This window comes from Panthera tigris, chromosome A2 (assembly GCF_018350195.1).
Source record: "Panthera tigris isolate Pti1 chromosome A2, P.tigris_Pti1_mat1.1, whole genome shotgun sequence".
NCBI classification, from domain to species: domain Eukaryota; kingdom Metazoa; phylum Chordata; class Mammalia; order Carnivora; family Felidae; genus Panthera; species Panthera tigris.
In genome coordinates, this window is record NC_056661.1 from 155,143,645 (window position 1) to 155,170,520 (window position 26,876).

Here is a 26,876-nt window from a genome sequence, read left to right on the forward strand (position 1 = left end):
CTCTTGATGCTCCCACGTTCTCGACTCCAACTCCTTCTTGATGAGTACAGTGTTTCCATCACTCATAGTCCTGGAGGTCTGAGAGCCCCAGCCACACCCCCTCACAAGACAAGACCGGAGGGAGAAAGGGGTGGGTACTTGCTAGAAACTACACTATCTCTCAGTTCCTCCTAAGACATTGTGAGGGGGTGTTAACCCACTTTACAGATGAAGAGGCTCAGGTTTGCGGGGGTTGATGGCCTTGTGCACAGGCTGAGCTAACACATGCTGGAACCAGATTATACAGGACAGTCTGTTCGTCTTTGTGTGGGAGGAGGGGCAGGAACCACAAGGTCACTGGGAGGACCATCTTCAGACTGGACGCAGTGCTAGGAAGATCTGTGGAGCCTGACATCACGCAGCTCTGAACTGTGAATTGGAAATGTTTTCCGGACAAAGATGTGGCCGCCCCAGCCCCCACAAGTCCCGTACCCAAACCGTGGATTCGACCAGGCAAACACAGGGCTGAGGTCAAAATAGAAGCATGCAGAGGGAGGTGATAAGGCCATCATTCCAGCCCTCAGGTTGGAGGTGCCATGCACACACACACACATACACACGGAGAAGTCACAAGACAAGGGGAAGGCCACACACCCGGTGGGGGTACCAGCAGCTGAGCGCTGTGGCCAGAGGGCTCACGACCAGTGGACTGAACGGAATCCGCGTATCTGTCCATCTACTTTCAAATGACCAGTTTCCATTCATTCTATGCCTCACAGTTTTTTCCCTTTTAACATTTCTGAATATGAGCGACACTCATCTTTTTTCTTCCTTAATGGTCAGGATAGAATGGTGCATCTCGAGGTGGCTGGGACCTTAGATTTAACTCATTGATAGCAGCTGAACGTGAGGTTCAGTGATGTCACTAAGCCAACTCCCTTGTGTGGATGAGGGGCCTCCCTCCTCCTCTGCTCGTGCTCAGGAGAACCTGATGTGGTGAACATCCTAGCCCTGTCCTGACCCTGCCATGGGCACCAGACTCCTCTGCTGCGTGGCCCTCTGTCTCCTGGGGGCAGGTGAGTCCTCAGAAAACCGAGTGAGCGCATGTGTGTGAGCATGAGGGATAAATACATGCAACGATTGCAGTCGATTTCCTCCTCGCCGTTCCCAACTTTGTCTCCACAGGTCACACAGGAGCTGGTGTCCTCCAGTCCCCCCGGCACAAGGTCACAAAGAGGGGCCGGGACGTGGACCTCAGGTGTGACCCAATTTCTGGTCATGCTGGCCTCTACTGGTACCGACAGGCCGTGGGGCGAGGCCCGGAGTTTCTCATTTCCTTCCGAAACAAGGACAAAGTAGACTCCTCGGGGATGCCCAGCAACGATCGGTTCCAGGTGGACAGGCCCGAGGGGTCCTACTCCATTCTGCAGATCCAGCGTGCGGAGCCGGGGGACTCAGCTGTGTACCTCTGTGCCAGCAGCCCTACCACAGTGGGGCACAGCCACCTCCTTCCTCTTCACCAACCTCATGTGCTTGCTTCTCGTAGTTCACAGAACCCCCGCACAAAGGAGTTGCCTGCTTCTTCTTCATCAGGGGCAACATGTGGATTTGGGACTTGGGCTCTTCTTCTGATAGTAAAATGTCAAGAAATAACCTTCAAAATACCAGAACATCTACTGGGTAATAATAATTTTGGCTCCTGTGCTTCTGGGATTCCTTCATACAGTTCAAGATTCTAGAGGCGCTGGGGTGGCTCGGTCAGTTAGGCATCCGACTCTTGATTTCAGCTCAGGTCATGTTCTCACAGTTTGTGAGTTCAAGCCCCGCACCGGCTCTGCGCTGACGGTGAGGAGCCTGCTTTGGATTCTTTCTCTCGCTCTCTCTCTCTCTCTCTGCCCCCTCCTCCACTAGCACTCTCTCTCTCTCTCAAAATAAATAAATAAACTTTTTAAAAACAGATTCTATAATTGGGATAGAATGTCAGAGCTTAGACTCAGGTATAGTGACATAGTCTTTTGTAAAACGATGAAGTTTCAGCACATTTATAATAAACTATTACTCAGTGTCACTAATTCAGGCCACGCTCTGCCCAGGGGTGGGCCAGCCAATATGGAACACCGCTAAGGCCATATGTAGCTACCAGCCATAAAGATAAACACATTAGAATCCTTAGTAACTATTGCCACTGATATCATTTGTCCAGAACAACCGTCAGCCGCAACAATGCACATTAACATATGTTCCTATGTTCCTTTTTTATTTCTTGACGATTCTGTGTTTAATTTCTTTCTTCTCTAGTTTTTTTTTAATAGAAGCCCAGCTTGGTTTTCATAAAATATAACTCCACTTGAGAAGGTGGTAAAAGGAAGTGATTCAGAGAAGATCTGAATGACAGTTTTATCAGCCATTTGGGACTCTGAGGTTTCCAAAGTAGCTTTGCCACATGATGCCCCCACCAGGGCTATCGGAGGGTTCCAGCTGGTGCACACATGCACATGCACCCACTCATGCATACTCATGCTCACCCATGCATGTGCACATGCACACACGTGCACATATGCACACACCCTGTGGGTTGCTCTGCCACTCTCTTAATGGTATCTTTTGATAAACAAAAAATTTTAATCAAAAATCATTCCATTTTGTATTCTGGTGTCCAGTTTAGGAAATCTTTGCCTACTTCAGAATGATCATGCTTTCTTATATTTTCTTCTAAATTCTTTCTATTTCATACCTTTTACATTTAGATCTGCAGCCCAACTGGGATTAATTCTTTGTGTATGAAATGGGGAAGGAGTCAGTATGTTTTTCCATATGTTTTTTCCAACTGACCCAATACTGTTTGTTGAAGAACACTTTCCTCACTACTCTGTAATACCGCTTTTGTCATAAATCAGTCATTGTATATGTGTGGGTCTGTTTTCTTACATCTCTAATCTGTTACGTTGGTCTGTTTTGTCGGTTCCTGCGCAAATAACACACTGTCTTGATTACTATAGCTTTATAATAGTGCTCGATATCTTGAGGTCTAATTTCTCAAGATTTGTTCCTTTTTAGTAAGAGTTCTTGACCACTCTTACCCTTGTGTAGTTTTCATACATGTTTAGAATAATCTTGCCAAATTCTTCAAGAGTAAATGCCTGCTAGGAATTATTTGCTTTTTGTTTCCAAGTAACTTAACTGAATCACAGAATAAAGCTAAGAATGCCATGGAAGTATAGAAACATCTAGCACCTAAAAATGTTAAATACACAATGTTTGGCATCTAATCAAAGATTATAGGAATGCAAAGAGGCAAGAAAATATGACCCATGATGGGGAGGAAAATCAGCGAACAGAAACAAACCCCCTTATGACAAATTGGTAGACAAAGATATTAAAACAGTTGCTATAACTATATCCTATGTGTTCAAAATTAAGTCAAAATCCAAATCAAATTTCTGGAGATAAAAATATATTTCTGTGATGAAAAACACAATCGATGGAATTAGTAGCAAATTAGACATGATGGAAGAGAAGATGAATGGTCTCGAAGGCGTAATCGTAAATGATTCATAATGAAATGGAGAGAGAAGAGAACTGGTGAGCTACCGGGAAACTTCAAGGAGTCCAATGCGTAATGACCCAAAGGCAAGGTTTTAAAAACGTAAATGTCTTTAAAGAACAATTGGGTGTATATGCCAAAATAATTCCAACGTGGGGGGAGTTATAATATATATGAAAGTAAAATACATGGTAACATACCATAAAGATAGGGAGGGAGAAAATGCATAATTGTCACATTATTGCCAGGTTTTCATAATCTATGTGAAGTGGTATAATAGCACTTGAATACTGTATACCAGAACCCCTAGGGCCACTAAAATGACAAAACACATAGCTAAAAAGGCAACAAAAAAGATAAAATGGAATTATTATAAAAATGCCCAGTTAATAAACCATAAGAGACTCTTATTAAATACAGGGGACAAAGTGAGGGTTACTGGTGGAGTGTTGGGCTAAACAATGGGCATTGAGGAGGGCACTTGTTGGGCTGAGCACTGGGTATTCTTTGTAAGTGGTGAATCACTAGATTCTATTCCTGAAATCATTATTACACTATATGTTAACTAACTTGGATTTAAATAAAAAATAAAAACAAAAATAAAATAATTTTGAAAATGCTCAATTAATCTATAAGATGTTTAAAAAAGGATAAAGGAACAAAGAAGAGACAAGACTAATAAAAATAAATAGCAACATGATTGACATGATCATAACCAGATCAGTAATCACATCAAATCTAAATAGTCTAAAGGCCCTAATTAGAAAGAATAAATTGTGATATTGAATGAAAAAACCCATATGCTACCTTCCAGAAATGCACAATAAAGACTCAGAATGTAAAAAGTAAAAGGATAGAAAAGGTGTACCATGATAACACTAATCAAAAGAAAGCTGGAAAGCAATACTGATATCAGACAAAGTAAATTTAAGAGCACAGAAGATCCTCTGGAATAAAGCAGCTTCATATCATAATGACCAAGGGGCCATCTCTTAAGAGGACGTAACAACCATAAATGTTTATGCTCCTAAAAACAGAGCTTCAAAATCCTGAAGCAAATGGGTAGGGCTGCAGGTCCACAACTAAGACCATCATTGTAATACTTTTCAGTAACTGACTAAACAAGTTAACACACGTGCATGTCAGTAAGGTCAACGCTCTGAACCAACTTGACCGAACTGGCATTAATAGAATACTTCACACAACAGCAGCAGCAGAATATATCTTTTTTGCAAATGCACATGACCATGTACCCAGATGGACTATAAACTCTGGGCTTGAAATAAGTGTCAATATGTTTACAAGAATCTAAGTCATACAAAGTATGTTCTCTGACCATGGGGCAAAGAGTGAAAGAAAAGGGAAACTATAAAGTGTTTATAAATTATAAAATACTAAAGTCGTCCTTGGGGGGACAATGGAAGGATAGGGAACCCTCCTGTACTCATTCTGAGGCCAGTGCTACTCTGATACCAAAATGAGACAAAAACACTGCAAGAAAACTACAGGCCCATATCCCTCATGATCACAGATTAACAATCCTTTTACATTTTAGTATAAGGAATCCAACAATATCTAAGAAGGGTAACACATCATGACCAAGTGGAGTTTGTCTCAGTAATGTGCAGTTGGCTAAACATTTAAAAAATTATCAATGGGGGATCCTGGGTGGCTTAGTTGGTTGAGTGCCTGACTCTTGATTTTGGCTCAGGTCATGATCCCAGGGTCATGGGATCAAGCCCTGCACAGGGCTCTGTGCTAAACATGGAGCCTTCTTACGATTGTCTCTCTCTCTCTCTGCCCCTGTCTAAAGTTTTCACTCTCTTTATCTCTCTAAAAAAAATAAATAAATAAAAATTAAGAAAACTATCATTGTGCTTTACCATATCAAATACTAAAAAAGGACAATCATCTGATCACCTCTATAGATATTCAAAAAATAGTTGAAAAATCCAACATCCATTGCTGATAAAGAGTCTTTGCAAATAAGGAGAATTAGAAACTTCCTTCCCCTAATAAAGGGTATGAATAAAAAGAAAACAATTACTGCTTTTGCAGGTAGACTATGATAAGTTAAAGATGGCCTTCTGTGATCCCCAGACCAAACACTAGAAGTAGCACAGAGAGGAAAACAGTCTTTCCAACAAATGGTGCTAGAGACACTGTAAATCCACATGGAAAAAGGATGAATCTCAACACTCTTGCCACACCATAAATTCGGAGTGGGTAAACTAAGGCCCACAACCCAAACATGGCCTTTGCCTACCATTTTTTTTAAAACTTTTTTTTAATGTTTATTTATATTTGAAAGAGGGGCTTGAACTCAGGGACCGTGAGATCATGACCTGAGCCATAGTCAGACGCTCAACCAGCTGAGCCCCCCAGGTGCCCTGTCTGCCTGCTTTTATGTGACCCCAAAGCCAATAATGGTCTCTGCATTTTTTAATGGTTAAAAATAATAAAAAGAATGATATTTTGTGACAGACAATAATTCATGGAATTCATATTTCAGTATCCATAAGGCAAGTTTTGTTGGAGGACCAGCCATGCCCTTTCCTTTACAGATCGTCTCTGCCTGTTTTTGCAGTAAGACGGTGGAGCTGAGTGGTGAGAACGGGGACCTTAGTGCACCACACTCACGCCATGTGCTCTCTGACCCCTTACAGAAAAAGCTTACTGGCCTTGCCGTAAAGGAAAATTATGATGAGCCGGGTCAATATCCTCAATGATCTCTACAGCTTCCGAACGATACAGCTTCTGAAAGAAAACATAGCACATTCGCTCCCTGACCCTGAAGTGGGCAGAGATTTCTTGAAGAGGACAAAAAAATGTTCTCTTCTTGAAAAAGTAAATTTTTCTTTATCAAAAAGTTAAAACTTCTGTTCATCAAAAGATATTAAGATAGATAGATGGCTATCTGAGAGAGGACAGGTATCCACAATGTATAGAATTCCTAGAAGCCAATAATATGAAAAGACAAGTCATTCAATTTTTAAAAAATAGCAAAAGATGTGAACAGGGTATTTAATATATATATATATACACACACACACTATATATATACTATATATATATATATATACTCTACATATATACTCTCTCTATATATAGTATATATATATACTATATATATATAGTATATATATATATATACTCTCTATATATATATATCGTATATATATATATCATATATATATGTATATACATATATACGTATATATGTGTATATATATATGTATATACGTATATATAGAGAGTATATATATATACTCTATATAGAGAGAGAGTATATATATATACTATAGTATATATAGTGTATATATATACTCGAGAGAGAGAGAGAGAGAGTATATATATAGGCACTTCCCTCTTCATGGGATTGATGGGTTTATTTCCCCAGCTGCTTAGATTTTTTGGCTGCTAGAACTCTACCGTCAGCCACTTGCAGGAATTCTCTTTGGTTAAAGACAGCACTTTGCCCAAAGTCCTATCCCTCTCCAGGGCAGCGGGCATCCAATGACTGGCTGGTATCCCCTTTCCTAGAACACTAACTGATGAGATTTAGAATATTTATTCTTTTCTTGGAAAAAGGTTTGCTTCATGCCTCCCACGTGGACACGTGCAAAGGGTGAGCTTGATACAGGTGAACGTCCAATCCCCCAGAGCTGTGCTGCCCTAGCGGATCCTGGGGCCCAATTCTGACAGTACGTGGCCTGCTTGGGCCACTTGGGGGCGCTGCGGGTCCACTGAGGGAGCCACTGACGGCAGCAGCTGGGAGAGGGAGGATTGAGGAGAAGCGGTGCCCTGGTGGGCATCAGGAGATAGCGGGTGAATTGGAGTTAGTGCTGGAACGGGAAGGGCTGATCAGAATCTTCCCACGTGAACTGATGCCACAACAGGGAGCTACGAACTCCACGTTTCTTGGTGTAAAGGCATCTCTTGGAGCCTCCACTGGTGCAGTGTGACCGGTTTCAGGGAGGCAGCCTGCATAATCCAAGCCAGGTGCAGAGAGAGGAGCACAGAGGAAAACAGAGAAGCTGCGGGGGATGGCCACCTGGCCCGACCCTGCCCGGCCTGGCTTAGCACGGCCAGCACGCCTGCCCAGTAGGCCTCTGGACAAGACGGAGGGGGCCGTGCATCCGCTGAGCCCGTCCAGGCAGTGCAGGGTGCCTGCCGGAGCCTACACAAGGACAGTGACGTCAGAACAGTGACGTCACAGGCAAGCCCTCCAAACAGAGAAAAGGGAGGAGACCGGAGCCCTGAGTAGGAAGATGGCGGGTCCTGTCCTGCCTGAGTCAGCCAGGGGCATCCAGCTGTTCTGCTGTGTGGCCCTCTGTCTCCTGGGGACAGGTGAGTCTTCAGCTCAGGTGGGACACCCCCTGAACTGCTGCTAGAATCTTCAGACTCCTTCCTGGGCCACGTTGTCAGCCGCTATCTCCTTCCTCCACAGGTCCAGCGGGTGCTGGAGTCACCCAGTCCCCCAGACACCTGGTCAAAGGCAGCGGAGGGAAGGCCATCCTGAAATGCCGTCCTATGTCTGGACACAGAAGTGTGAGCTGGTACCAGCAGGCCCCGGGGCAGGGCCCCCAGTTCCTCATTGAGCTCTTCGACCAGGAGACGAGAGAGAAAGGAAACCTCCCCAGTCGCTTCTCCGTTGAACAGTTCAGTGACTACAGCTCCCAGCTGAACATGAGCTCCTTGGAGCTGGGAGACTCAGCCTCGTATCTGTGTGCCAGCAGCTTAGGCACAGCCCTGCAGCATGACTGGCTCTCCGTACTCAAACTTTCCTGTCCCAGCTGAGGATGTAAGAGGGAGAGGGGAAGGGGGCCTCAGCCAACTTCCAGGGATGCTTCCAGTTTTTTCCAGCACTCTGCCTTGCTGAGCTCAGCCGGAGCACTCCTGAACATTTTGGGGCCCAGGTTCCGTGAATATTCTCACGGTCTCTAGCCATTGTGAGGAGCTGCTGCGTTTGTGCTAGAGTGTCTGCGTACGATACGTGTTTTAATGCAAGATAGACGTTAGTGCGTCCGTTTCACAGCTGAGGAAATTCTCCGGATGCCCTATTATAGATAAGAAAGAAACAGTAGCTCGTGGGCTTTCCAAAGATTTTGTATTTCAAGTAGCAGAGGTAGGAGTCAAATCTATGTCTCTGTGCCTCTGAAATCAACATTTCCCTAAAATTCCATGGCGTCTCCTGGGCCTTGGTCACTATGACGTAGCAGAGCACCGTCTCTTCCACTTCAGGACCAGCTGAGCCGTGGTGGGGAGGTCGCACGTCATGATGTGTGGTGACCGTGGCTATTGCCTCCCCCCTTCTAGGACTAGCTTCCAGCCAGAGAATGTGTGTTTGTCCTGTGTTAGTCCTGTCTTAGTTCCACTAGAGTGGGGCCAGGGTATCCCTCAGTACAGGAGCTAAGTGACTAGGGCGCTCCCAGCCTATCAGAGGATTCAGCCAAGGAAACAAGAGCTCTCTGGGAATTTTAAGCAGAACGAGAGCTAACACGGGAGGAGTGCTTTTAAGCCATTGGGAGTTCTGGAAGGCGGGGAGGTCTCCGGAGGCTGCCGCTCGCTCCCACACCTAGCCCTTTCGGTCAGAAAAGCTGAAATTGCGACTTCTGCCCAGGGTTCTGCCCTGCAGAAACCAGAAAGTACGAGTGGGGCAGGGGCAGAGAGTGGGCGGAGAGAGAGAATCCCAAGCAGGCTACGTACGCACTTTCTGTGGAGAAAGTGCATCAGTGCATCCTGCATCAGTGCAGAGCTCGAACTCACGAATCGTGAGCTCATGACCTGAGCAGAGGCTGGCTGCTTAACCGACTGAGCCACCCAGGCGCCCCAAGGTGCCCTATACTTAAGTACATTATTTCAATTATTTTGCTTAAGACCCATGTGAGATAGAGCCATTTACCCACATTGCAGGTGAAAATGCCGGTTGTTAGAGTTCAGGTGATTTGCTGAAGGAGGCACAGCACGCAGATGGCAGATGAGCACACAAGCCTAGGCCACGCCGACCCTACCGCTGCCCCTTCTGCATTTTGGTAGAGGGAGACATCTTCACCACTGGAACATTGGCCCAAAAGTGCCTTTCAGAAACACCGGCGCTGACACAGTCCTTGACTCGCCTTTCAGCTGGGAGGCTACCTGCCGAGGAGGACTTCGGATGCTTATTACTTTCTGTCTGTTCGTATTCTGACCTGCCTTGGACGGGCGACCTGGGAAAATATTTGGCTGGGTTTTCCCACTTGTAAACTGACGCCAATAATATGTGTCTTGCAGAGACTTTATGCAAGGAAAAAAATAAAACAAATTCCCCAAGACAAAGTGTAGGTCCAAGAAGTCTTAGTTCCTCTGCTAACTCTGATAAATCTCTGGTCTGGCACAATTATTTACTGGGTGCAATTGTGGGATCATAAGGCAGGCATGGATTACTCTTGCCTGACTCACCTGTGTTCCAGACACAAAGTCATCTGAAACGTAAATACAGTCGTCGGAACATTATTATGTGAAATTCACTGCAAAAAGGTGCCACTTAAGGGAATGCAAGAATGAGGCCTATGACAGCACTTGGCGTTTGATATTAAGTCTGATATGCAGGAAGCTATGGTGCTTCCAAAAAGCTGTGGCTTCGGTGGCCACACAAAAGGTCTGATAGAAGGGACGGTTTCGACAGTTTCCAGGGGTGCCCTGGTGGCTCAGTCGGCTAAGCGTCCAACTTCGGCTCCGGACGTGAGTTGGACCCCCACGTTGAGCTCTGTGCTGACAGCTCAGAGCCTGGAACCTGCTTCGCATCCTGTGTCTCCCTCTCTCTCTGTCTCTCTGCCCCTCCCCCACTTGTGCTCTGTCTCTCTCTGTCTCTCAAAAATGAATAAACGTTAAAAAAGAAAGGGACAGTTTCATTCAAGAGAATCCGGTATGGTGGAGCCTGTAGTGCCTTCTGCCCCGCCTCTGATTTCAGCCTCCACTGCTGTGCACAGTACGTTCATGCAAGTCTGCCTCTGTTCACCTTGTGCTGACGGCACCCTTCATACGCATCCCGGGATCCCTCTGCTTTCTGCCCCAAGGCCGTCTGACATCAAGGAGCCCGCTTAGCCTGTACAGAAGGGCAGCCAGAGCCGCAGGGGTGCCGATACTCCTGAAGCAACACGAGCCCAGACATGAAAGCTCCAGTGTCCGCATTCAGGGGGAAAATTTAGGGAGGCATTTCATGGGCTTCTCAGAAGGTCCCAGTGCAATCCGTCTCCTCTTGCCCCAACACATCCTCAATATTGTACCTTTCTCCTGTTTCATCCTCCTGCTCTCTGACAGTGATGGAATGAAGTGACCATCACAAGACCTTTCCGTTTGGAAGAGACGGCCATTTTTCTTTCATTCATATTGCCATCCATCCTTTCAAAGTCTTATAGTAACATATAGGAATGAATCTTTTCCCAGTTCATTTCGGTTTATTTTGAACTCCCAACAGACTCATATGGGTCTCTGCTCCCTTGAAGCTCCAAAGCTATCAGAAACTGAATAGACTAGGGTTATGTTTATAGGAGGAGAGTCTGCCTGGACTTTCTTCATGAATTCAACAAATACTTATTGAATGCCAGTGCAAAGCAGATCCAGGTTTTATAGAGCCTAAACCTTATACATTTCAGGGTGCTCTTTGCAAAAGAGGATAGAAAGTTTTATTTTAAGTCTTAGAAAGGTCCTGGGCAAATGAGAAGGGCCTGAAGTTATTCATTAACTTCACAGACAGCCCACCCTTGACTGTTCACCATGTGTATGAAGTGTTCCAGTGTTTGGGAAACACAAGTGCAAAACAAAACAAAAACACAGACAAAGCTTCGGATGAGGTCTATATTTTTAGCAAATTTTGTGATGAATTCGTGACTCAATATTTAACTAATTTAAAAATAAATTTGAGAAGAAATATTCATGGTAAATGCTTAACTCCCTAAAGAAATTAGGTATCATTGAGAATACCGATATTCTGGGTGGACCATACTTTATCGTAAGAACAATCCTTAGATCTATGGGATTCCATGTACCCTACGCCCAAGAATGTGAGTCCTAATGGAAAAACTCCCCCTTTTTGCACTGACCTAGCCATGGGAAGTAGGTTTCTTTGCTGTGTGGTTCTTAGGCTAATGGGACTGAGTCCTGGGCATAGAGGGGAAAGTCCTTCCTGGGTTTGCCAGGCCCCAGCCACAATCCTTTCTGTGTGGTACTACACAGCCTCCACCCGTGTCTGATTTCTTATTCCATGTCCTTTCTCGTTACTGTGTGACTGTAGGAATTACCCACCAAGAGTATGTAAGACATGCAGTCACAGAAATAGGGAAGCTTCACACCGAGAAACAACCGACATACGAAATAACACTACGTACTGGTGTTGACTACCTATAAGTTTTACACTACAGCAAATTTAGGATCAATATTCACCCATGTGGTGGGTGCAAGACCTCCTGAATGGAGACAAAACATCAAGCAAGAGTGTGTACTGCTCGATGAGTATCTCATCCATGCGGCTAATGAGCTCCCTCTTTTTTTCAAAGAAAGCACAGCCATGGAACTGAAGTGGTCCAGTGCCCTGTGGCCTCCTCTGAAACAAAGGAGGAATCCTACTCATGACAGCACAAAGACCTAGATACAGATGGCAGGGCTCCCATCGATCAGTGATCTGTGAGACAACATAAAATAATTCTTCAAATTCCAACGACCCTGACCTTGATACTTTGGAAACTTTCCGGGCAGGGTTATTTTAAACAAAACAAAACCAAAAAACAAAACAAAAACAACAAAACAAAACAAACAAACAAACACCATAGGCTGACACCCAATTATCCAGAGTTAAGGCAAAGAGAAAGACTAGTGAAAGGTGTTTGGAGGCAAATTTTGAGCAGAAAAGTCACAAAAGTACCAAGAGCATTATAATACTATTTCTTAGTCTACAGAAATTGTATGAAAAATTGCTACAATATACAAGTAAGGAATTATATCATTATTCATAGAAGAACGAGTTTCCTTACTAAAAGGCAGAGGAAAAGCATATACACCTGTAAGACTTCTTCAAAAAGCACACTTACAAATCCTTCCCTTTCTGAGACATTCAACTTCGTATATGTTAATGATTTGCTCCTGTGGGGAAGGGGTGGGGCAGGGTAGCTCTGCAACTTGAGCATTTGTCAAGGACAGTGACGTCACGGAGTGACCGAGAACCCCGGTTCTATTTCCCCAAAACAAAACTGGGAGACAGGAGATCTTGCCCTCCACCAGAAATGGCCACCAGGCTCTTCTTTGGGGCTGTTCTTTGTCTCCTGTGGGCAGGTGAGTACGGGACGGCTCCATTCCCTGGAGTCCCCGACACCCAACACAAGCCTTCCTCCAGAGATGACTTCAGTCTGTATCACTCTCCTTTACAGGACCCATGGATGCTGAAATCACCCAGAACCCGAGATACAAGGTCACAGGGACAGGAAAGAGGGTGACTCTAAAATGTGACCAGACTGAGAACTATGATTATATGTACTGGTATCGACAAGACCCGGGGCACGGGCTGAAGCTGATCTACTATTCAAACGGTTTTGACAGCATTAACAGAGGAGATGTCCCCGATGGGTACACTGTCTCTAGAAAAAATATGGAGAATTTCCCCCTCGTACTGGAATCGGCCACTTCCTCCCAAACATCTGTGTACTTCTGTGCCAATAGTTACTCCACAGTGACACACAGCTGCCTCCTCTCTGCACATAAAGAGTGGTTAGAAGCACTGAGTTACCCTGAGCTCGCAAGGCCTGGCCCAGACCCCAGCATCCAGTGTTGCCGTCCATCCCTCGGCCAGTCTCACCCCGACTGGAAGTCACCCTAACATCCTTGGTTTGTTCTTTCTCTCTCCTGCTGGTCTCTCTTTCTGCTGGCAGAAAGAAAAATACACCTTGAGTTGAGGTACATGAAGAGTCTCTCGACAATCTCAGAGCCCCCACATTCCTCTCTCCCGCTACGGGTTTCAGGGACTTCCTCACTCTTTTCCCCACCCTCTACTACCCTTCAGCTTACAGTTATAGACCTTCACTCATATGGTCTCTGCTCCTGGCTGCCTTTCTTCTGTGAGGCGATAGATAGCACTACAAGGTCCTATAATGTCTGTCCTGCCCCTGCCTCTCCACCATCAGCTTGGACGATTTTCCCCCGGCTTTCTCTCTGCCCAGTCCACACTCATGTACATTCAGTTGTTTCCTCATACACGCCACGTTCTTCTCCACCGTAGGGATCTGTTTTTTACAGGCTATTTCTTCACGAAACATATGTCCCTCCCTCTTATTCCTGGATCTCGACTTCATCCCTCATATGAAAATATATTTCAGGTCTACTTTTAACTACGAAAAGTAAGACTTAAATTTTACTAGAAGAGATTAAGAAAGACATTTTTAGGCATTTATTTGAGGAAAGATCTTTTTTTTTTTTAAAGTGGAGACACAAAAGAACACAAGCCACAAAGAAAACTATAATTTCAGTTGCATTAAATTAAACTCTTTTCCATCAAAAAACACCATAAAAATGAAAAGGTAAGGCACAGCCTGGGAAAAGACCGGAGAAGTACAAAGAAATGATGAGGAATCCATATGACAGACACCATTCCCGCTCCCCGGTGATTCCCAGCCTCACCACTGGGATTCCCGGCCTCACTTGCACTTGAGGGGTTGGGGACCTACAACCATGTTCTGAACAAGGAGATGTGTATAAAAATGCCTTAAGTCAATTCCAGGGCTTGCCTTGTAAAATATCCTGCGGCTCTGTGTTGGGAGTCCCCAAGTATACACCCATGTTTGGAGATTCACTAAGAGGATTCACAAGAGCTGTATGTAGTTGTAGTCAAGGCTAAGAGTTATTGGTGACACAGTAAATAGTCAGTGGCAGATCACAAGGGGAAAAGACACAGGCAGAGTTTGAAGGAATCCACAGGCAAATTTTCTTATGCTCTCTTCCTCCTTGGAGACGTCACACAGAGCCCACACTTTCCCCCAACAAAAAGGCAGTAATGTTTCTGCCACAGGAGCCCCTTAGGGACTTGATACCCAAGTTTGTTTGTTTGTTTGCTTGCTTACTGTCTTTTTTAATCTTAAAAAACATTTTTTTGAGAGTGCGTGCACATGCTCATGAGCAGGGGAGGGACAGAGAGAGAGAGAGAGAGAGAGAGAATCTCAGGAAGGCTCCACCTCTATCGCAGAACCTGAGGAGGGGCTCAATCCCAGGACCCTGGGATCATGACCTGAGCTGAAATCAAGGGTTGGACGCCTAACCAACTGAGCTACCTACCCAGGTTCTCCCGCCCAAGTTTTTATTGGGGGCTGTTTATATAGGCACCCACTGCCCACCACATACTAAAAATATGGTTTCCCAGAAGTTTATGGTGTTCAGCATAAACTGTGTGTTTCCATTAACAGTCTAGGCATCCTTCTCAGCTGGGAAAAGTCGGTATCAGTACAGATAACTGTCTACCTGCTAAGTTCCCGGATGCCAGCCAAAGGCCCATCTTATAAGGGTTTCTGAGCATGACCGTCTCAGGCTGTGTTAACTGCTTTCTGCGCAGTTCTTCGTGTCTCTTTCCCATGCCATGGTGAACTTGAAAGGTACAAGTTATAGATTGTCTAATGATAATATTAGAAGCAGTTTGGCTCACTCGATCATAATTTGGTGGACAATCACTGAAGAAAGCTGCCCATGGCACACTGGGCTTTACAGTCATGGGAAATACAACTTCATAGAGTTAAACAACTGAAATGTTAGGATCTCTTTCGTTTTCTGTAGCATAGTTGACTTTGTCTAATAGTATCCAGAAAGAATGAAGAATTCTTATTACTTAATAAAAAAGAAAACCCAATAAAAATGGCAATACTTAATCTAGGTAATTCGCAGGGGCGCCCAGGTGGCTCAGTTGGTTGAGTGTCCAACTCTTGATTTCAGCTCAGGTCGAGATCTCATGGTTTGTGAGACTGAGCCCCATGTCAGGCTCTGTGTTGACAGCATGGAGCCTGCTTGGGATCCTCTCTCTCCCTCGCTCTCTGCCCCTCCCCCACTCCTGTGCATGAGTGTGCATGCTCTCTCTCTCTCTCTCTCAAAATAAACTTTGAAAAAAATCTAGGTAATTCACAGAAGAGTAAACATGAATTACCACTAAACATGTGGATAGATTCTCAACCTTGCTTAGAATCAAAGTATCACAAACTGAAATAAGTTATGACTTCAAACTTATCAGACTGGAAAATTTTTAAAAGACTAACAGTCTTAAATTCAAGTAAAAATATAGATCAGTGGAAACCCTCTTACTCTACACTAGATGCGTTCACAATATTGTGCAACCACTACCACTATATTTTTCCAAAACTTTTTATCACCTCAAACAGAAACTCTGTACTCATTAAGCAATAGCTACCCATTCACTTCTCCCTCCTACCAAGCCCTAGTAACCTCTAATCTAGTTTCTGTCTGTATGAATTTGCTTGTTCTAGATAGTTCATATAATGTCGAAACATACAATATCCTTCCTTTCGTGTTTGGCTTTTTTCATTCAGCATAACGCTTTCAAGGTTTGTCCATGTTGTATCAGAACTTCATTTCTTTTTACGGCCAAATAATATTCCGGTGTATGGATAGACCACATTTGTATATCCACTCATCAGCTGATGGATATTTGGAGCGTTTCCACCTTTTGGCTATTGTGAGTGATTCTGCAATGAACATTGGCCTACGAGTATCTGTTGGAATTCCTGTTTTTGATTCTTTGGGGCATACACCTAGAGGTAGAATTTCTGGGTTATATGGTCATTCTATGTTTAACTTTTTGAGTAACTGACAAGCTGTTTTTCTCAGTAACTGCACCATTTACATTCTCATCAGCAACGTACAAGTGTTCCAATTTCTCTACATACTCACCAACACTTGTTTTTCTCTTCCTCCCCGTCCTCGTCCTCCTCCTCTCCTTCCACAGCCATCCTAGTAGGTGAGAAGCAGAATCTCACTGTGGTTTTGATTTGCATTTCCCTGATGACTAAGGCATCTTTTCATGTACTTATTGGCCATTTGTAAATCTTTGGAAGTGATGTCTTTTTTGTCTGGTTGTCTTTCATTTCAGAGTTTCTCTTTGTCTTTATATGTTAGCACTTTTACTGTGATGAGGCTAAATGAGATTGACGATGAAGTTCACTTGGGAGATTTGTTCCCAATGTTTTTAGTGCACGTGGTACTTCTGAAATATTTGTAGTATACTGTGGAAGACACAGAAGAGTAAATTTACTGATATTGTGGGAAACCAGGATTCCTACTAAGAGAAGGGAGCTATAATGAAAAAAAAAACAAAAAAACAGGGAAAGATGAGGAAGAAATCTGTTCTGATTTGAATTGGAGGTATTGGTATGAACTTACGATTTTTTTTTTTAATTTATTTTGGGGACAGAGAGAGACAGAGCATGAACAGGGGAGGGGCAGAGAGAAAGGGAGACACAGAATCGGAAACAGGCTCCAGGCTCCGAGCCATCAGCCCAGAGCCCGACGCGGGGCTTGAACTCACGGACCGCGAGATCGTGACCTGGCTGAAGTCGGACGCTTAACCGACTGCGCCACCCAGGCGCCCCATGAACTTACGATTTTATTTTTTATGTTTATTTTTGAGAGAGACAGCACCAGCAGGGGAAGGGCAGAGAGAGGTGGGGACAGAGGATTCAAAGCAGACTCTGCACTTAGAATAGAGAGCCCAATGCGGGGTTTGAACTCACAAACTGTGAGATCGTGACCTGAGCCACCCAGGTGCCCCCGGTATGAACTTATGATTTTAAAGATGATATAGTTCCTGAAGCGCCTGGGCGGCTCAGTCAGTTAAGCACCAACTTCAGTTCAAGTCATGATCTCTCGGTTTGTGAGTTCGACCCCCTGTGGGCCTTGCTGCTGTCAGTGCAGAACCTGTTTTGGATCCTCTCTCTCTCTCTCTCTCTCTCTCTCTCTCTCTCTCTCTGCCTCTTCCCCTGCTCACACTCTCTCTCTCAAAAATAAAATAAACATTAAAAAAAAAAGATGATATAGTTCCTAATTCTATCCATGGAAGGGTCTAGGAAACAACTCAAAAGCCAACTGGCTAATTGTTTTATTTTCCTTGTGGTTGTGCTTCCAGCACCAATGAGCAACACTGTTGCCAAATATTTGATCTCTAAATGTTATTCCCCAATAGAAAGAACAGAGCTGAAATTGATTCTTCCAGATCCAGGGCAGGAAAAGTACCGGGAGCATCATCTACAGATCATCTATAGTGTGTACTTGCCAAGATATTTAACAATAGATAGATATTTAACAATATCTAACAATGGAGGAATTCTGATTGTGGATCATTTTACCAGTCAGCTGGCCTGGACTCTTCAAAATCTCAAGGTCATAAAAAACAAAAAAGTTGAGGACAGACATGCCTATTTTAAAAGTGACTAAAGAGACCTGGCAATCAAGTGAAATAACTGATCTTTGATTTTTGTCCCAGGAAAAAAGTCAAAATCTATAAAATAGGACACTTTGGGGACAGCTAGAGAAAGCTGAATGTGAAGTGTATATTAGATAATGATATTATGTGAATGTTAACTGTTTTAATTGTAATGATGGCATTTGTGATTATGTAGGACGATGCCATCTTTTTATAGGAGAGGCCAATTGAATTATTAAGGATAAAATGTTCCGGAAGTTAAAGGTAAAATATATACAAAGAGATAAAACGAATGTTACAACATGTCAACAACTGGTATTGTTGTTCCATTTATTATTCTGTTTGTTTTACTATTCTTTCAACTTTCCCACAGGTGAAAAGTGGGAGGAAAAATCTTAAGATCCCATAATATTGGCATTATTTTAGTGTGATGGTAGGTATTTATTATATTCATTGATTTATGTATTTATTTGGGGGGGAGATAGGGGGAGAGAGGGAGAGAGAGAATCTCCAAGCAGGCGCCTCACCATCAGCACAGAGCCTGATGTAGGGCTTGATCTCATGAACCGTGAGATCATGACCTGAGCTGAAACCAGGAGTCAGACGCTTAGCTGACTGAGCCACCTGGGCGCCCCATATTCATTTTTAATCTCTGTTATATCCTATATTGACCATAAAATAAAAGTGTAAGAGAAGACCTCTTACAGCCCTATAGCGCACTTTCCCCACAGGAGACAGGCTATGATTGAAAAGACGTCCTGAAAGACAAGACAGTTCATAGTTTGAGGACAAACAGCTCTATGTCTCTGAGATGAGCACAAAATTTAGCCAGTGGTGAATGCCAAGAGGCCTTTCAGCAAATGTATAGGCTTCTCTGTGCCAAGGGAGTCCAAGCATCCTGAAGGTTAGTGAAAAACTCACAAAGTGGGAAGTTCATTGACTGTAGACCGAAGAAAAGAAGCGTGTCCCCAACTTGTGGTTGAACAGCATGCATCTGCCTAATATGGGAGGGACAAGAGAATCAGACGGAACTGGAAGGATTTACCCTCATGAGAAGTGTCCCTCACAAATGCTGTCCCTCATGAACACTGTCACCTCATGAGCACCGTCCAATACTAGCCTGATTCTAGTGCAGGTGGTGTAGTTACACTAGGCTCCCTGAGCCGTGGATGAAGGACCTCAGCCCAGCGGCCCTGAACCAGCGGTGGTCAGGACGCACATCGAGGGTTGGATGGAGAAGTTTCCCAGACGTAAGATCACAGAAAAAAAGACAGGCTGTCGCTTTGTGGTATGATCCTATTTCTGGCCACAGAACCCTTTACTGGTATTGACAGACCTTGGGACAGGGCCTGGAGCTCCTGATTCAGTTTGGGGATGAGGCCATGTTAGATGATTCACAGTTGCCTGAGAATCGATTTTCTACAGAGAGGCCCAAAGGAATAGACTTTATTCTCGAGATCTGGCCTCTGAGCTGGGCTTCTCGGCTGTGTATTTCTGTGCCAGCACCTTGGCCATGGCATCACAGAGGCCCTTCCCTTCTGTGCACAAAACATTATGATTCTTCTCTCTATTCAGCTCCTGGAGGCTCTGAACAGAGGCCTTACCTTATTCCTCATTATGCAAGGGATAGAAGCAGCTTTGCAGAGATAAGTTATGATTCATATAAAGGGAAGACATGGCTTATTTGAGACATAAGGACTGAAAATGTTGTGCGAAAATAATTATGACTCAGGGTTCAGAAGCACCTCTTGGTGACAACTCAAGGATCCCAAACTAAAAGTGACTAGTCACACACTCAGCCACCAGGGGCCAGTGATGACTGTTCCCCTATAAAATATGTAATCACCAAACACGTACAATAAACTTTAATAATACAGATGGCGGGTCTTCGAGAGGAGTGAGTAGCAGGCTCTCCCTCTGTGGTTCTTAAAACCGTCTAAATGATTCGAATTGCTCTCCAGCTTCTCCTCTGCTGTGGGAAGTTTTCTGCATCGAAGTCTCAACGCAGCGTGTGCTTGGAAAGCATCTTTTTCCTGTTTTCCTGATGTTGTTAATGATGATGGTAATGATGATGATTTCAGCTGTTCTTTTCAGCCCTTTCCCAACTTGAAACGAACACACACAAACGGATATCCTGGCATCTGGTCCCAAATCTTAGCTCTAAAACGGATTCTTTCTCCAGAGTGCTGTAACTTTTCAAAGTGACCAACACAGTTCAGCACTGTGCCCAGGCTTGAGCCAGTCAGCTCAGGGGCTTTGAGGGCATTGCCAGCTGTCTGCCTTAGTACATTAAAATAGCTCCGCCGTGCATTCAATATTCCTTAGTGAGAATTTCTGAAACAGTTGCCCACTTACACCCTCTGATGAACTCTCTCATTAATGCCCTTTGTGTTGAGATTCATATCCTCTACTACAAATTCTGCTGGATTCTCTAAGATAGTACTGGATAGCTTTCTGAACCATTGGTTGGAACTGTCGGGAAAGCAGTTAATTGAGATTTCCCTGAAATTCCCTACCCCTCAGCCCCTGCTGGCTTCCCTTCCTTCTTTATCCAACCAAGAGGCAACTCATCAGTTATGTCCGTTTAACTGCTGCATATCCCTTCACCTCCTCTGCCTATATCACCTCCTCTGCCCGTATCACCTCCTCTGCCCGTATCTTCATCCAATTTACGTGGCTGAGAAAACCTCAGTCATTGATGAATGCCGCTATCCACCATATCCTTGCCAGAATTTTTATTTGGTTCTTTTTCTAGTCTGCTGTTTTATATATTTGTATTTATAAATTTATTGTCTATATATTTATGTATATTTATATTATAAATATTTAATATATCAACTTATTTATATATAAAAGTGTGTAAATCATATATATATATAGTTACCATATAGTGTTATATTTGTTTCAGGCATACAACAGTGATTCAACAATTCTACACACTACTCAGTGGTTATCTTAATAAGTGTACTCTCACTACCCTCCACCTCTTTCACCCACCGCCCCACCCACCTCCTCTCTGGTGACCGCCAGGTTGTTCTCTATATTTGAGAGTCTGGTTTTTTGTTGGTCTCTTCTTTTCTTTGTTCGTTTGCTATATTTTATGGTTACGATTACCCTAATAACATGTCTTTTGTCTCCTCACACCTGGGAAATCTAGTTGCTCCAGAGTCTGCCTGATAATTTTCACATCTAACGTCTTTGTCGGGCTGTTTTTGTTGATTTTTTCTGCTGCTTCCCAAGCCATGATGTTTGTATTTTTCCTTATGAACCTGATTCTCTTTGGCTCTGTGCCAGACACTAGATTTGTAGAAATAAATTCTTGTCTAGGATGGATGGATCTTCCTCCAGAGAGAATTTCATTTTGCTTCTGCCCATTGCATGTGGGTATAAACAACCTGGGGCTGCTGATTCAGAAGTCAAGGCCCGAGGTGGCCTGGATCACCTAGAGAACAGATTCCTCTCTCGCTCATCTTTACATTGACTCTGTTAATGTTCCACATTTGATACATTCTGGACTTTGACTTCTCCTGGCCTGTGAGTCAGCTTCGTGAGTCCTGAGTGAGGGTAGGCAAGTGACCCCAGAGGCAAAGAAGTTATTATGTTCTCCTCTTCAGCTGTTCACTTTCTGCAAGGCTCCAGCCTTGTGTCTCTCACTATATTGGGGGGACATTAATTAACTGAGGTTTTTGATATTGTTATTTGTCTCATCTGTTTAGATAACAACAGAAGGATTGATTTGAGCGCTCTTACTTGTAATTACAGGATTGAGGTCAAGGAATTTCAAATAAAAATTCATTCATGTTAGATTCTCAGTCTGTAATTTCTTTGTATTTGACTTACGTGGCATAGAGATGTAACACTTAAACTTTAATTTCAATCAGAGAATTTTTTAAGAACTTAAAGAGTATTGGGACACCTGGGTGGCTCAGTCAGTTAAGCATCCGACTTCTGCTCGGGTCATGATCTCATAGTTCGTGGGTTCGTGCCCTGCGTCAGGCTCTGTGCTGACAGCTCAGAGCCTGGAGCCTGTTTCAGATTCTGTGTCTCCCTCTCTATCTCTCTGCCCCTCCCCTGCTCACGCTCTGTCTCTGTCTCAAAAATAAATACACATTAAAAAAATTTTTTTAAGAAAAAAGAACTTAAAGAGTATTTACAATCAAGTTGAGACATTTGGTTTTTGTCATTTTATTATTGGAGTATTTTTATGTTCTTTTTTACTTTTATCGCATAATCTCTGACATGCCTTTGAACCATGTGGCAGGATGGAAAACAAAATAGGGAGTGAATATTTAGATTTGGTCAGACAGCACAAAGTGGACTTGGAATTCATTTAACTGAGGTGCTGTCGTGACACTTTTGAGCTGTTTTTTCATGAGTACTCCCAGGAGCAGTGGTTGGAATTGAGAGAATAACTGATAAGTGACTCTGTCTTCCCCACTTAAACCAGTCTCCTGGGACAACACTTTATTCCACATTCCCCATTTTGGGACGCTTCCCTAAAGTAATTCTCCCATTCTAATCTTCCTATTCCTTACCAAGCTTTCTCTATGGGAAGGGAAATGAATGATCTTGTTTAATTTCCTCATCTTTCTTTAGTCTCTCTTCATCTTTGTGGCTTCCTCCTAGTACCTAGGGAAGAGATCAATTCCTTGGTGGTTTCTCAACATGCACTAAGATTAGTGGAGAACTTTCTTTTCCATACACGGTAGCCTGCAGTGTGGAGGGGAGAGAAAATGGGTTAAATTCTGATTCGGTATACTGCTAGCCAGCCCCTTGGGTTTCACATGTGAGTCCCATTATTTACCAAATCAGAAAAGGCATTATCATCTCCACCTGTGTGACTCCAGTGTCTAACTCTCAGGTGGTTATAAGACTATATTATTTGTTGACCCTCTAAGGCAAGCAAATGAGAACACCCATACTCCCTGTACTCAGTGACACAAAGCACAACTCCCCTTACGTCCTGGCAAGAGAGCACATCGGTGCTGTTTCCGTCCATTGGCCACTAGGAGGCACTGTGGCTTCGCTGTCATCTAGAGTCTGGAGGGGCTGAACAAGCTCCCTGGAAGGAGGGGGCTTAAGAGTTAAACCAGGGGGCTGGGTTTAGATTCAGGGAGCTGCAGATGCCCTGAATGCTGGCTAAGAATGAAGGAACTAGAGACCAAGACTTCTTCCTCTATTTTGTGGAGATGACTTTTGCTCTGAATTGGGCTCTGAACAGAAAGCATGCCTGCAGTGGTTTGCTGACGATGTGGCGGCTCACAGAGCTGGGGGTGGTGAGGCTTGCATGTTCTGGGCTCTGGGAAAAGCTGAGTGTCAGAGGAGTCTTAGCGAGCCTGACCCAAACCAGCCCCGGCCAGCCCACCTGCTCTGTGGTTCTGCAGAGGATAAAGCAGGGAGACCTGCAGGTGCTACTTTGTACCACATCAGAGGGACCCGCGCCCCATGGAGCTGGCAGTCACAGGGACGCCACCAGCAGATCCACTTTTCAAGCAGGGACTGGGGTGGGCCAGAACAACAGAATTTCTCCCCAGGGTCTTTCGTTCTCACCAGGAAGAGGCCACAATGTAGTGCTGACTTTGCCATTTGCCCCAGACTCCCATGTGTCCCTTGAAAGCAAATGATGTCTGGGGATGAGAGATAAGAAGGCTTTGCCTGGACTTCCCTCGGCCTGATTTCAAGTTCTTTCTGTGTGATTGTGTGTCAGTCTCTCCCCTGCCCGTATCTTGTATCCAGCCACTGCCTCTTCTGCCCAAGGCTCATGGACACTGTAATGTATTCCATTCCTAGGCTGCTCTAACAAACGACCACACATTTTGTGGCTTGAAAGAATAAAGATTCATTATCGTACAGTTTTGAAAGTCAGAAGTCCAAAATGGATTTAACTGGGTTAAAATCAAGGAGTCAGCAGGGTTCTAGAGGCTCTAGAGACACTCTGTTCCCTTGCCTGTTTCAGCCTCTAAGCCACTGCCATTCCTTGGCTCATAGCCACTTTCCATCTTTTAAGCCAGCGATGACCGGTCGAGTCTGTTCTCACACTACATCACCCTGATCTGACTCCTTCTTCCTCTTGTTGGGACCCTTGTGATTCTGTTGGGCACACCTGAAAATTTCCATATACACTCCCAAGAATAATATTTAAATAAACTCTAGAGAATTTTATTTGCAAGTCTTGAAGAACAAGAAAATCCTTCACTTATTTCATGGTGGGCAGACAGCAATACGGGAGATTCTATCCTATGGGCTTTGAGAATTTAATAGAGCTCAAGGATGAATAAACTCGGTTTTTCACTGCAAATAAGAGCTTTCAAATTCAATCAGTTCTGGGAGCATCAATTCAGCCCCTGGAGCCCTAACCATGCAGTTAGTATTCTTGTTCTTCCTGGGGAGCTCAGAGCCCAGCTCCTAACTGATGGATGGTTTTGAGCGTGTGTGTATATATATCCTGGTCATATGACCAGGAGCCTTTAGCCACCAGTGAGGGGAATATGAGAGTTTGCAGAGAAGCTAGCTTGCAGGGAGACCATGCAGTTATCTTTAAATACGTGGAGTGTAGGTTCAAATGGGAATAGTTGGCAGACTCTAATGAAGACATTGTATAGAGAGGGCATTATGAATTGATAGTTTCAAAACAAACCTGTGAGTAGCTTCTGGATGTGTGAATCTGTCTCTCGCATCGATCGTAATTGGGTCCAGGTATATCCGATTCACTTCAAGCGAGCTTCTGACTTGGAGGGGGGGTGGCTTATTTAGTGATGTCACTGACAGACACATCTTGTGGAGATAGATTGTCCCCAAACTCACTGCTCCGCTCATGCTCACAAGGGCCCTGGTCTGGGCTGTTCCACATGTGTTTGTCACCCTGCCATGAGCATTCCGGCCATCTGTCTCCTTGGGGTCTTTTGTCTCCTAGGGGTCGGTGAGTCCCCAGAAAATTTAGCATCCTCATTCTGGGTTTCTCTGTTGTGACTCCAATATTTTTCTTATTCTGTGCCCTTCCACAGAGCCCACAGATGCTGGAGTCACCCAGACACCCAGGCACCAGGTGACAATGAAGGGACAAACAGTAACTCTGAGATGTGAGCCTATTTCAGGCCATGCTTCCCTTTACTGGTACAGACAGACCTCAGGGCAAGGACTGAAGCAGCTGGTTTACTTCAACAATCAAGTTTCTATAGATGACTCGGGAATGCCCAGCGACCGCTTCTCAGCCAAGATGCCTGAGAAATCATCCTCCACCCTGGAGATCCAACGCACAGAACCCGGAGACTCGGCCACATACCTGTGTGCCAGCAGTTTAGACACAGTGCTGTAGAGTCGTCCCCAAACTGTGCAGAAACCCTTGCTTCCCCTTCTCCCTCCTGAGTAAAGGTCTTTCCTGCTCCTCCTTCATGAAAGAAATGAGTGGGTTTGAGGCACGACAAGGACAGAAAGTGATAAGGTATCAACGTAGAAAATCTTACGTAGGAAATGACATAGGAAATGGGTTTCAGGGATTCCTCTCAAATTGTGAGCTCAAAACTCACCACACATGTAAGATACACTTTAATTACCCGCCCGGTAGACTTCCCTGCCTTCCTGCCTTGGCCATCCCCATCTGAATGGTGGGCACTCCTGCCAATGGGTGTCTTCAGAGCTACTCAGTCTTCTTCATTCTTTTCTAGAATTTTGCCACCCACAAGTTCTCCTGATGGTGACAGAAACCTCTTTACTGTGATTGTAGACATTCCTTAGTGTTAATACAACTTAACATTTATGTGGGGCCTTTTCATTGCATTCAAAGAACATCACAAATATAGGTAAAGCAGCCAGGTTCATACATGAGATTCAAGCTACCACTCCTGGAATCTTGGGATTTATTTGTCTCTGTCCTGCCAAAAGAGAGCCCAGGCCTGACGGAGGATAGACAGCAGAGGCCAGTGCCAGCTGGAGGCTGGGTGGGGCCTGTTCAGCTGCCCTGCTCTGGAACAATAAATATGGAGTCCACACCGAATATCTAAAAGTGTGCTGACCCGTACACACTTTTTTGCCTGCTTTCCTCCCTGATCATACATCCTGAACACCCAAACCTATATTTTTCTTCTGATTTATGCCAGAAACTTCCATTCTATTCTGCATGGTCATGATTACTTTCTTCTATGGTCTTATTTTATGTACTGATCCTTTCTCACCCCTTATTAAAGCATCTTTGGCAACTGGTGCAAAGATGACTATATTTTGACTGCCCAAGGAAATTCAGGGTTACATGAATGAGTTCTGCATATACAGCCAAATTCCACTTGTCGCTATCCCACTTTTTGCTCCTCCAGGGTCCTGACTTCTATGATGGAAACCATGAAAAAGTAAATTCCGTTTCTATTGTGTTTACACTGACACAGAATCTGTTTCCGTGTCTGATTTCATGTGTTCTTTATTCTTCTGGCCCTTCCCTGCTGCTCCCAGACTATTTTCTTCATCTGCCCTAAAACTCGGCTCCTTTACACAATATAGCATTAGAATATCACTCTTGAGTGTTGCACTGACTTCTTTGCCATCAGCCCTTTCCTTCCCCTTCTGTTCACTCTACCACAAAGCCTGTCGTCAGTCTTGGTGACTTAGTCATCACATACATGATTTATATATTTAATAAGTATGTCACCATGTGCACAATTACTCCATGTCTCATCGTTTCAATGTTTTCATCTTTAAAGCAGGAATAATTGTGATAAGTGCCTTGTGGTGTTTTTTAAGAGATAAATTAATCCATGAAAAGTACATAAAAGCTTTCAACACCTATAGCCATTTATTCTGACTGTTGGCTTTGGATAAAAACCCATATGCAAAAAAAAAAAAATGTAAAAGAAAAAGATGGAGATAGACTTACTGACCCCCAAATAATGGCTACACAATGGAGAAAAAGAAAGAACCCAG

At 44.1% G+C, this 26,876-nt stretch overlaps 3 gene segments (V, D, J or C); all 3 read left to right on the plus strand.

Moving 5' to 3' along the window:
- The first annotated feature begins 927 nt into the window (after window positions 1–927).
- On the plus strand, window positions 928–1,611 carry LOC102965532. The segment is given in 3 exon segments: window positions 928–1,055; window positions 1,165–1,469; window positions 1,573–1,611. Coding segments are annotated over 3 exon segments (393 nt in total).
- A 6,167-nt stretch (window positions 1,612–7,778) lies between these two features.
- Window positions 7,779–10,185, plus strand: LOC122235318. The segment is given in 3 exon segments: window positions 7,779–7,873; window positions 7,974–8,327; window positions 9,440–10,185. Coding segments are annotated over 2 exon segments (429 nt in total).
- A 2,598-nt stretch (window positions 10,186–12,783) lies between these two features.
- On the plus strand, window positions 12,784–25,281 carry LOC102966099. The segment is given in 3 exon segments: window positions 12,784–12,832; window positions 12,928–13,123; window positions 25,086–25,281. Coding segments are annotated over 3 exon segments (441 nt in total).
- The last annotated feature ends 1,595 nt before the right edge of the window (window positions 25,282–26,876 follow it).